Source organism: Agrilus planipennis, unplaced genomic scaffold (assembly GCF_000699045.2).
Source record: "Agrilus planipennis isolate EAB-ADULT unplaced genomic scaffold, Apla_2.0 scaffold59, whole genome shotgun sequence".
Lineage (NCBI taxonomy): Eukaryota > Metazoa > Arthropoda > Insecta > Coleoptera > Buprestidae > Agrilus > Agrilus planipennis.
This window is the reverse complement of record NW_020438942.1, coordinates 450,646-462,827: the sequence shown is the minus strand read 5'-3', so window position 1 is coordinate 462,827 and position 12,182 is coordinate 450,646. Positions and strand designations below refer to the sequence as shown.

At 37.3% G+C, this 12,182-nt stretch overlaps 2 protein-coding genes across 2 annotated transcripts in view; both read left to right on the top strand.

The window, feature by feature from the left end:
- The first annotated feature begins 3,593 nt into the window (after window positions 1–3,593).
- LOC108737878 (choline O-acetyltransferase) lies at window positions 3,594–5,147 on the top strand. The gene has a single exon (XM_018471011.1). It carries the CDS (start codon window positions 3,594–3,596, stop codon window positions 5,145–5,147), a length of 1,554 nt encoding a protein of 517 aa, XP_018326513.1.
- Window positions 5,148–11,341: 6,194 nt separating this feature from the next.
- Window positions 11,342–12,182, top strand: part of LOC112904479 (choline O-acetyltransferase-like) — a 7,895-nt gene continuing 7,054 nt past the window's right edge. Inside the window, exon 1 of the mRNA XM_025974580.1 lies at window positions 11,342–12,090. Coding sequence (XP_025830365.1) covers window positions 11,616–12,090 — 475 coding nt within the window. The 5' untranslated portion in view covers window positions 11,342–11,615. The remainder of the gene's footprint in view (window positions 12,091–12,182) is intronic.

The window sequence follows — 12,182 nt, the reverse complement described above, 5'->3', positions numbered from 1 at the left end:
AGGCCTTTTTAATTTTAAAAGAGAAAATATTAACTACACCTGCAGTATTAAAGTCCGCTTCGAGATTTGTACTTGTAATAAAGAATAATGATCTTTTACTAAGCTGACTCTAACGTTCCTAGGCCTAGAGAAATTTCCTTATATCTGGCAACATTGGTCAAAAATCTAATGCGTTAGTGGGCATCTTTCTCCCTTTCAGTTACTGCTTGCGGAGAGAGAGAGAGCGAAAGAGGTAGATTCGATTAGTCTGCCATCTAGTGAATAAATTCAATAGGAGTCATTTTAAAAAGCTTCGGTGTGTCCCACGACACTATAAGGGCTTTTTCTATAGAGTATGAGAAATGAGGATTCACATCTGATTAACAACTTTGTTATTTGTTTAGTAAGTCGATAATTTTAGGAGACAGAAACCAAAAAATGACTGAAATCGTAAATTTTTTAGTCCACTGCCTTTCTTAAAACATTCGTAATATAACTTTCTATAAGGTTCTCTCATTTTTCTTATTTGAAACCTCCGAATATATTACTGACATCGCCGGAACCATACGGTTTCGAGCATACACAACTTAGACTGAAAAAACAGGGGGTTAGAGGGTTGCGTGGATAAGTCACAGGGTAAACATACTAATTGGGTGCGGTGCTGTAGAAATGATTCACGGGATGTTAATTGGGAATTTGTTCCCCTCGTTATGTTTCCGGCTGGTTGCAGAGAACTTCTGATCGACAGATTCACTAATACAATTATGCCTTTTTTTTTTCATGAAAATAAATAATGAAAGTTTGTTAATTCTATTCACTCATACATAAAACAATTAGTTCATTAAGTCAACAGAAATTCTACATAATATAAGTATTTAAACAAAATTTTTTTACTGTATATCTTTCTTTCTCATTTATTTCGACTAAGTTTTCAGTATCTTTGCTTCTAGCGTAATGTTTGTAATGAAAATTTGTGCAGCTACATCCTTTGATGATAGGAAATTCTAGAATTTTGTGCTACTAAAACGTCGTTCTAAAGGATGGAACTAACCTTCGATATCCAGTATGCCATTTAATGTAAATTTTGAATTAATAACCGATTAGTTCAAATTTGGATGGGTTCGACTACTACGAACGTTGAAATTTAATTTAATGCTGTTCAGAAAGGAATTTGCCTCAAATTCTTTCCACAGTAGCTAACAAAAGGGCATTTTGGGAAGGCGCGGATGAGTCTATGTATGAAAAAGAATAAAAGTATTAAGACTTGCTTCTTTTTTCTTTTTCAGGAAACAATCACACTGCCCAAACTTCCAGTTCCTCCCTTAGAACAAACTTTAACAAAATATGATAAGACGTTACAACCTCTCCTTAATGAAGAACAGCTCAAGAAGCTGCGAAAACTTCTTGACGAGTTTGGGAATCCACAGGGTATAGGTCCAAAACTACAACTTTATTTACTGAATCGACAAGAAAACTTGGACAATTGGGTTTGTTTCACAATTCTCTTTCTCTACATTAGATACTCATATATAGAGTTAGGTAGCAACTGAAATATTCTTCCTATTCTGTAAGCAATTATACATAAATTTAATACTAGTAGAGGATCATGTAGCCTGAGAGCACTATAGCTCTAATTTGAACCGAAAAATTCATAATTAAGAGTAAGGTTTAGTGGCACAGATGATTTGAGCTTGATTAGTCATTGGACTAGTAGCTCCAGTAACTCATTGACGAGTTTGAAGTTTTATTTTATTAAGGGTGGAATTGAAATGGTAAAGGTTTGCAGCCACTGTTTGTTTATGGTCACTGAAGTGTCTCTGGTCGAGAAATAATGACCATAAAACACATAAAAATTCGTTTGAATATCACATAGTTATTTCGTCTTTTTTCTAATCCTAATCCTAATCCTCTGAGGCAGTTACAGCCTCCTCCTCCTTTCAGCATCATTTAAAACATTCAAGGAATATTTGACTATTTTGTATCTACACTTAGGAAGTTATTTCCAAAAAATCCATAGGTATAAGTAATTCCTTTTGATCTATATATGTAATAAAGTTAAAATTTTGCGTGAACATAACTAACCTTTGGATGTTAAAAAAAAAAGTATTTGCGTGCTTATAAACAGGTATCCAAACGAGGAAAATTATATTTAACTCGTGGTAGAATTCGATAAATATCTGAACTGGAAAATGCGTCGTTTACCTTCCGATTCGGTGATCAAACAATTTTCATAGCTAACAAGATCGTCGAGGGAAAAACGAAAGCAGGAGACGAGCTAAAGAGAGAAAGAGAGAGAGGGAAGGAGTTCGAACTGCGCTACGTGCTTGAGTTCCTGTCACTAATAAGAAGTGCATTTGGTAATTGGATGGGAAATGTAACTTCGAACTGGGGTCGCTTTGAATAACGCAAAGGGATTTGTGTGTAGTCAGTGCTAGGTGGTTTTCTAGAAGGCGACCCATAATAATAACAATAATACTAATACTCGCGTCTGCATCAGCAATGTACGATTGCCACAAAGTTACAAACTTCCGTTTAACAACAGAAGTGCCATTAAGAATAGCTTTCAAGTTGTCACTTGCTCAACTTCGCCAAAACTTTATTTATCTACTACTAGTGAGACACGTCTTATATTTTCTTAATGGTTGAAGCTAGTGTAGGTACTTCAATCACTGAAATTGAATCAGAGGAAGTAGTTGTCAATTGGAAAGTATTAAAGCAAAGCATTTCCTTTTATTCAACGAGTTAATCATTAGCCAAAGCGTCTGCTTCTTCTTGTGAATCCAAAATGATCCTCATATTCAAGTATTGTGATAAGTGATGGCCAAACGAAGACCAAGACCAAGGCTGTCCCAGTCTTGGCAATGGTTTTGGTCTTGCTATTTCGGTTTTGGTTTTGTTTTTAATAAAAAGATTACGAATGGTGTAAAATAATAATTCCAGCTTAATATGAAATTATAACCTTGACCCCATATTTCCAAAATAAGAATAAACAATTTTTAGGTCTTTTATGTATATATAATACATTTCAGTTCATTCCTTCTGCATCTAATTTTATACTGTTTGAAATGTTCACGTTTATTTATACTTGCTGTTGGTTTTTCTAATTATAAAAGTTTCTCGCATTCAACTGTTTTCTAAAATGAAATTTGAATCCAATTAAGAAGTTGTGAAGGTACTGAAGCAAATAAAACTCCAAGTCCGTACAATTTGATACCCTTTTCATCTACTTTCTCAAAATCAACAAGAATTTTAGGGAGAAAGTTTGAAACAAAACTCTAACTCATATTACATCCAGAAAATAAAGTGTATTTATAAAGATATAGGAAAATGATCAATTACATCTAAAAAATAAGAAATTAAGAATGTTTACTCAATAAATTACCAAGTGTTAATGTTGTTTAAGACAAAGTGCTACCGTTAAATCAGTCCCTAGTTTTACCTTTTAATTTCAGGCATACGAATACTGGCTAAATGATATGTACCTAGGAAACCCTGCAGCACTACCAATCAACTCAAATCCTGGTATGGTTTTTCCACCAAGAAAGTTCACTACAATTTTAGACCTCGCTAGGTTTACATCCCGAATTTTAAATGCCGCACTTGCATATAAGACTATGCTGGACAACAAGCAGTTACCTTTAGAACGTGCAACATCGAGAAATCCCGGTCAGCCGCTCTGCATGGCACAGTACTACCGCCTATTTTCTTCTTGTAGAATCCCTGGTATAAAAAGGGACAAGCAGTTTATTTCGGCTTCAACGGAACAACCTTCAGAACATATTATCGTCACATGTAGGAACCACTTTTATTGCTTGGTCTTAAAAGCGCCTGATAGAGGTTGTCTAAGTGAAGACGAGATTTGTTCTCAGCTGCTTTATATATTAAATAACGCCCCATGTCTGCCTATGCCACCTCCAGTGGGAATACTGACTGGATGGAGGAGACCAAAATGGGCAGAAGCGAGGCAGAAGCTTCTTAGAAACGATAGAAATAGAAGGAATATGGAATTAATAGAAAAAGCCTTGCTGGTACTGTGCTTAGATGAAGCCCTTTCCAATAATTTCAATTCCCACGTACAGAGAGGTGCAAAGGGTCATGTTGCCGGAGGCAGAGATGAAACCAATTTAGCTTTGCAAATGCTCCATGGAGGAGGAAGCAGTCAAAATTCAAGTAACAGATGGTTCGACAAAACAATTCAAATTGTAATAAGTGGAGACGGTGCGTGTGGGCTGTGTTATGAACACTCTCCATCGGAAGCAGTAGCAATCATAGCAGCGATGGAGAAGATTCTGAAAGATACCGAATCTCAACCAATAAACACCGAGGTTCCTTCTGCATGTGACCATCTGCCCCTTCCAGAAAGGCTAGAATGGTGTCTGGAAATTGAAGATTTCCAAAAGATAGAAGAAGCCGCCCAATACCTGGACAATCTCATCAAAGATTTGGACTTTTTGGTTCTAAGATTTGATGGCTATGGAAAGGACTTTATGAAATCGTGCAAAGTCAGCCCTGATGCTTACGTTCAATTAGCTTTGCAATTGGCTTATTACAAATTGTATGGAAAATTAACTGCTACATATGAAAGTGCTTCTACCAGGCGTTTCTTATTGGGTCGGGTTGACTGCATACGTTCCGCTAGTGTTGAAGCATTGGAATGGGCTTCAGCCATGCTCCAGCATACAGACGACATAGATGCAAACAACAAAAAAGTAACTTTCCATCTTGTAACACATGAAGAAAAAATAAAGTTGTGGCTAAGGGCGGTTGAGAGACAGACTCAAGAAATGGTGGATAATATTTTGGGCCAAGGTATAGACATCCACTTACTGGGTCTAAGGGAAGCTGCAAAAGAAACATCACCTACTGCCGCACATCCTCTACCCGAAATTTTTACTGATGAGTCATATCGTATAGCGAATAGATTCAATTTAACCACCAGTCAAGTTGCAACATCAATTGACAGTTTCATGGGATACGGACCTGTTGAACCGGATGGTTATGGAGCGTCTTATAACATAAAATCTAGTAGTATTGTTTTCTGCTTATCGTCATTTTGGTCATCCCAAATCACTAGTACGTCCAAATTTGCACAAGCGTTAGAAGATAGTCTCAATACCATGCAAAGTCTTTTGGGTACCAACTTTGACTCACATCAAAGCGCTACTTAGATTAACATGTTAACTGACTATTTAGGTAATAGATCTAAAAATATATGATGTGGCAAATTTCTTTGAAAATTATGGAGTTGGTGAGTTTACATATATCTATATCTAATTCCGTCCAGGGAAAAGACGTCTGACATTATAGTATGAAGCTTGGTGAGAGGTTTTATTTATGAGGAAACCTTCAAAAGTTGAGAAATTTAAATTTTTTTTCACAAATAAGAAGAACTATTTGACTTTGAAAAATGACAAGCTTCTCCAGTCGTTGATCTCTATATATTTATGTATCGTAAACATTTTGGTTTTCAATCGATTCGTTCTGTTCTGNTGCTAATATTCTCACTGAAGGAACTGTTTCTGGAAGACCACTTCTGGAAGATCGTAAAACTTTTTCGTTAATGTTTCTAAATTGTACCTATAAATATTTCGGAATATTTAACAGATCAATAATCCGTACCGTGGGTTGTAACTGCGATATAGCAGAGGCTCATAATGAGCATGGTCTATCAAAAACCGTTTACGGTTTCTCACTCCTCCAGTTCACGCAACGAGGAAGTAACATCTTTCAGTCCATTATGTTGTTCCACCTCATTTGATTTTTATGTTCATTGCCTCTCGCTCTCCACCGAACGATACGATGCGACGTCGCAATGCTCGTGGGGTGGAAATTTTGACAAAGAGATCTTCATTCATAACAATAAAGCTGGAGGTCTGGCAAATATTATGAGGGCACACGGGAACCGTCTAATAAATGTCACAAGACAACCCCACAATAAATCATGACTAAGTATGTCACTTAACAGTAATTAAAAGACCCCTCGCGGATTAGCTGCTGTGTCACAACTGTAAGATGAGATTACGTATGTTCTAATATTGTTCGAGAAGTGTAATCTGTAGGATTGGACTGTGAAAAGTCCATACAGCATCGAGAGAACTGCTCTTGCAGAGTGTAATGTTTGTCAAGATTAGACATATAGCTGTAGCTGCCTCTCTAGACAAAAATTTTCAGTCTCCCTCCAGTTTCTCAGAGTCTTTCAGTGTCTCTGAGAGCGTCTCCCACAGTCTTTCACAGTCTCTCAGTTATTATCTAGGTGTTTTTATGGATCTCTCACAGTCTCCGTTTGAGAAACTCGAACGATAAAATTGTTAATTCAGAGATTCGAATCTCTCGTTCAGAGATTCGAGTCTCTCATTCAGAGACTGGATACGAAATGAGGATCTCTCTATGAGCGACTCGGGTCTCTCGTTCAGAGACGCTAAACAGTTTCCCGACGGTCTCTCTCAGCGACACCAGAGAGACTCGATGAGAGACGGAGACTCGAGTCTCGCTTTCAGAGATTCTGAGAGACTCAACATTTTTATCTCGGGTTCTCATTCGATAATAACGATAACTAGACAATTTTTTGGGTTATATTTATAGTAGAAAATGTAACCTTCGTGATCCTTTCGAACGTTTTGTTTATAACTTCAAAGGATACCATCACATTTGTTTTGTATTTAATTTGGTTGCAAATGATTCCTGTTTTTTTTTCAGGATGGAGGGATTCTATACTATCACTCCCAAAAAAATGGCTGTCCTCAACACCATTGGCAGCTGGCAACTCGGGATCGGTTAGCGATTCTGTAAGTGTGACTATTACATTTAGAGCCTTTTCAAAATGCCCTCTGCTGTTATCTAAATCTAGGGGTCTTATAAATACTTACTTTTAAATGTTCTCCCTTCAAAGAACTATTGCAATTCTCATAAAGAATCTTCCAAAATATCCATAGAGGTGTTGCTGAAGTTTGAACTAACATTGTCTGTCGTATATAAGAACAAAGGCTTTCACCGCCGGAATCCATAGTAGAATGGAGATTCGGGCTATAGGGCCGTGGTCTAAGTGAACTATTCTGTCCAGACGTTTCGTCAGCTACTGCGGCTGACATCCTCAGTGTTGACAATGGGAACGTAGACTATATCTCCAAGTCTCGACAGCGACCCAGTCTTCATTCTACTAATGTCTGTCCTATTAAATTTTTAAAAATGATGCAGCCAATAACACTTATACAAAGATGCGACAGTCTTAAAGTATTTATTTAAACCCGTGTTGGTTTATTTTACAGGGAAAGACTTCTACCCGGAATTTTCGCCATTGAAGGCGTTCGTTATGAAATATAGCTTATTACACATCCTGCGTCACTGTCATTGCAGCATCCCATTGTGTACCTTCCATTAAAACACCAGTTGGTTCACAGGGGGTTTTCGCCCTCCTTTAGCACCCTGCGGTCCCCTCACTGTCAACCGTATTTTATTAGAAAATAAAACAAAAATAACGCGTACTCACCCTCTTACGCAGTTTAAATGGATTTACACATTTTTTTTACATAACAGGCTCTGCCCGTAATTTTTTGACAATAATTTCTAACAAGCATTAGAAATAAGAACAAACGTCTTCGGCCTTGTAACGTTTAAAGTCTATTAAACGAAAAGAATTTATCGGAAAATTGCAGTTTTGAGTTTGGTTGCAAGAAAATTCTTGTCCTTTCTAATTTTAGGTGATTGACATTCGTGGTAAATTAAAAACGAAAAAGAAAAACAAGAAAGGCTTTAAGAAAAGTTCTTAAAAAGGGTTACGTGATCTTTGAAAGTCATCATTACTTGAAATTGATAATGAATAAGTAGGTAAAGAGTATTATTTAGTTTCGTGTTTTTTACGTTTTAATATTCTGTTTTTCGACCACAGTTTTGTTGTAATTGGAAATTCTATAGCACTAAAAATAGCTGCTAAATTAACTGCGTAGCGGAGGTCAGAGAGTGCCATGCCGCAGGTAGACGGAGGGCGCTGGCTGGATCAATACCTTTTGCCAACCCCCTTGTGCCTCTTCCACTAAAGCATAACATTAACGAAAAAAGGGGGCACGCGATCTCGAAACCATCATCTCGCGCTTGAAAAGGACCCACTTGCTGCCCCACGGCCCTACGGCTACGTCTAAGCCCTTTAAAGGTCGACAGTATTGTCAACTACACTTCAAACCCTGCCACAAGTGAATCCAACGAAAACGAGGCTACACAATCTAGAATACAAAATACATTCTTTCCTGAGAGGTCCTTCAAGGTTTAAATCTTTTCTAGAAAGTAATAAAAAACCTTCAAAGAAAAATTAAATATAGCTGGGACGTTTGAATTTCCCTTAGTTCGCAATAAAACTGNCTTCATGCCTGAGAAGGTGTCCTACCAACCTATCTCGTCTATTTTTTATTGTCTTCCATAGAGTCCTCTGTTCTCCTATTCTTTCCAATACCTCTTCATTTCTAACCTTTTCTTCCCACGATATCCTCATCATCCGCCTATAACACCACATTTCGAACGCTTCTAAAAAATACTTTAGTCAATTAAAAATATTTTAAAAGTATATTCCTCTCTTTCCCATTCTAATTGTGAGTTTATTCAAAAATACGGCAAATACTGATACAATTCAAACATATTACCAAAACCAGTTTCATTGTTTCGCAGAGCGGGAGAAAAGAAGCACTTTCATCAGTTCTAGTCGTTTATTATCAGGGTTGCAACCCCATAACCCCAACACAATCATAGCGTGTCATCGATACTTCTGCACCTGCTGTACTCCTCCAAATTCCCACACATCCCCTACTTCAAGGGATAGCACCCTTATCGTTACTCATAGGAAAACAACATTTGTTATACATCTGGTTGTTTACTTCACGCTTACAAGGGAAATTTGTCTCGACAAACTTGCGGTGTATTAATAATACTACCACCATTATCAGGTCACACTGAAGAAAGTATACTGTTTCGTTTTCCCTTCACTGTTTGTGGACATTCTGGTTTCAGTTTTTATTTTGTTTTTGGAAAAATTTGATTAGCTGTTGCTTATTTCAAAAATACCGTTAATAGAAGAGGTTAGAAACGAGGAGGTATTCGAAGGAACAGGACAGGGGGTGCTAAATAAGAAATGAGCGAAATAGGTTAATAGGATACATATCCAGACATGATACAGTAGCAAACTACTCCAGTCCTTGACATTCCTTAAAGAGTTTGAACTGTATTTGGACAGTTTCAAACTTTCTGTTTGTTCTGCGCATTTGTAAGTAAGCTTGTTGTACTTAGAATTTCCTCGGAAAGGTACTGTAGGCGCCATCTGGACAATTTAGCAGGAACACTTTTGATTCTGTAGATAACTCATCAAGAAACCCTGAACAAAAGAAAACATGAAACTCATAATCAGCAGATTCAAACGTTAAATGAGTTCTTCATTTTTTTTAACTAGAAGCTTGTTTAAAGAATGTTTATGCACCTACATTACATTTGGTCAACTATTTTTCTTACGTTCTCGAAAATTGTAATAGTCGACAACCATTTTTCCACAAGTTATTTAAAGATAGAAGGAAGTGGTATCAAAAAGGATCTGAGAATAAGGGTGGCTTGTAATGCGAAGGAAAACATGGGGAGGCCGCTCATAAAATAAACATAAGCATCAATATTGAATGCAGGTGAAATAACGAGGGGACGTGACGACGAAACGTACGCACCAAACGTGGCCCAGTTGTTTAAATACTTTATTATTTATATCTGTGAAGGATTGAACACAATAGGATTTTAATTGAAAAGGTAGTTTTTTATGCCATCTGTTTTAATTGATTAGGAACTTTGGATATTTCTACATTTAATCGATTAGTAATAATGTATATGTTAGATAATTCGTTTTACAACGGTATAATATAGATAGATATAGATGAGGAAACTGTAAGGGCTGCATTTGGTTTATCATCATCATAAGGTCATCAGTCATAAGAGTGGTTGGACACGCACCTCCACTCTTTCCAATCCTGAGCTAATCTTCGCATTTCCCTAAAACTAGAACATCCCACATCTTTAACTATTTGCGAATAGTAATCTAATCTAGGTCTACATCTGCTCCTCCTAACTCATGCTTCTGTTTCTAATATGTCTCTGAGTCAATCTTCATGCCTGAGAAGGTGTCCTACCCAACCTAGACAAAAATTTTTAGTCTCTCCAGTCTCTCAGAGTCTTTCAGCGTCTCTGAGAGCGTCTCTCATAGTCTTTCACAGTCTCTCAGTTATTGCCTAGGTGTTTTTATGGATCTCTCACAGTCTCTGTATGGGTAAAGAAGGAATTGATGGTCGCATTAGGTAAATTTTAGACTGAATAACCATCGTTACATTAACGATTGCTTATGTACCTATACTAAAAGTCCCATGGTTTATTTTACTGGAATACTTCTAGGATAAACACCGTAAGTAACAAGGATAATACATCCTAATACATAAGTACTTCAATTGAACGTAATAAACTATCAATCGTGAGTTACACTTGTAAAATAAAATATTTTATCCTCTGTCGTGTGGACTAATATAGGATAACGCTGCAAATTATTTCAACCTGTACTTCCGGAATATGATTTGAAATTACATTGACAAAACTTTATGCAACAATAATCGTGTCAGTGTCAATATATAGAACATAGATGACAAATAATTTGGTACATTAACAGTTATTAATTAATGAAATAGATTTTGCAATTTTTAAAAAACAAACAAAAAAGCTGGCTCATGAAGTTGACAAAATGCACTTTATGTAATAGAAAGTATTTAGGTGAAATTTCAGTGTTTTAGTTAGTTTAGATTGTTGTTCCTTTTTATTTCATTTTTATCTCTTTTATATTTGCAAAAATTTGAACACGAAATAGAAATGTGGAAGCCTGTATCCTAGGTCAAAAAACACTTTTTACTACAACCGCTTTATGGGCCGAGACGTATATTCTCAGCCGTTTAAAACTTAAAAAACTTTGAAGACCCTCATCGGCCCTTAGCTTTTTTCCTTTTTTTTTTGAGTCAGCGATACACATTTTTTGTCTACTTTATGTCATTATTTAACGTTTCAATTTATAAAAGCGACGATTACAATCAACCGTTTAATTTTTGAAAGACCTTTACGAAAATAGTGTTTAAGTTCCGTTAATTAATCTTGAAAAGTTTGACGGGGTGCAAGGAATTCATAAATCGAAGTTTGGTTCGTCGGACCACCGCGAAGGCGCACAGGTCATTGGCGCTAGTGTTGCGCAAAACATTAGACAGAATCCGACGCCAGTCTGCCTCCGCGTTTGGCACGTGACGTCACTCACCCCGTCGTGGTTACCGTTAAGTGCTTCCGATATCAACCACTTAATATTTAATATCGCACAACTAATAGTTCCACATGAGCCGTTATAGTAGAAAATAATAGTCGAAGTACAATGATTACAAAATATAAATAATTATCCTTGAAGGATCCGCATAAATGAAACGTTCCGTTTCTTGTTTTTTCTTTCAAACATGCATTCGAAAGGGATGATTAATGCAAGAGGTGAACTCCCGCAACTCATCAGATCCACTCTCGCGTACGCAGGGAAACACTCCAGGGAAAATATGAGAAAGAGAAACGAGTTTTTCTAAGGGTTCTGTAAATCCTTCGAGATGCGTTTTGGCACCAGTGACCGGGGTGGTTCTGGTTCTATATTGTGTGCGCATTTGTTGACGTTCCTTGTATTAGGGGGTTGTTTGGGGAACCCGGAACCATCACCCAATCAACGTGCACCTCTTTCATCACGCACCGTAAGGACCAAATACGGGGACGTGAGTGGTGTGATCATAACGTTGGATTCGCGTCATTTGGAACCCGTCGAAGTGTTTCGTGGTATACCTTACGCTAGTCCCCCTTTGGGGAGCTTACGATTTATGCCGCCGGTAACGGGTGCTCTATGGTCGGGTGTGAAAATTGCGGACAAGTTTAGTCCTGTGTGTCCCCAGAGATTGCCCGATATTCGTAACGAAACTGCCGCGCTTAAAAAGATGCCCCGAGGTAGACTGGAATATTTAAAGAGATTGTTACCGTATTTGCAGAACCAAAGTGAGGATTGTCTCTACCTCAACATTTATGCTCCAGCTCAAGGTAAGTTATATCCCTCCAAGGACTATCTCTCTTACCTTTGTAACCGACGATTTGAAATGTATTCATCCTACCTGTGTATAACTTCCGAATCT

What these genes read in the sequence shown, in the direction of transcription:
- LOC108737878 (XM_018471011.1), top strand. Translation starts at nt 3,594, where the DNA reads ATGCTGGACAACAAGCAGTTACCTTTAGAACGTGCAACATCGAGAAAT.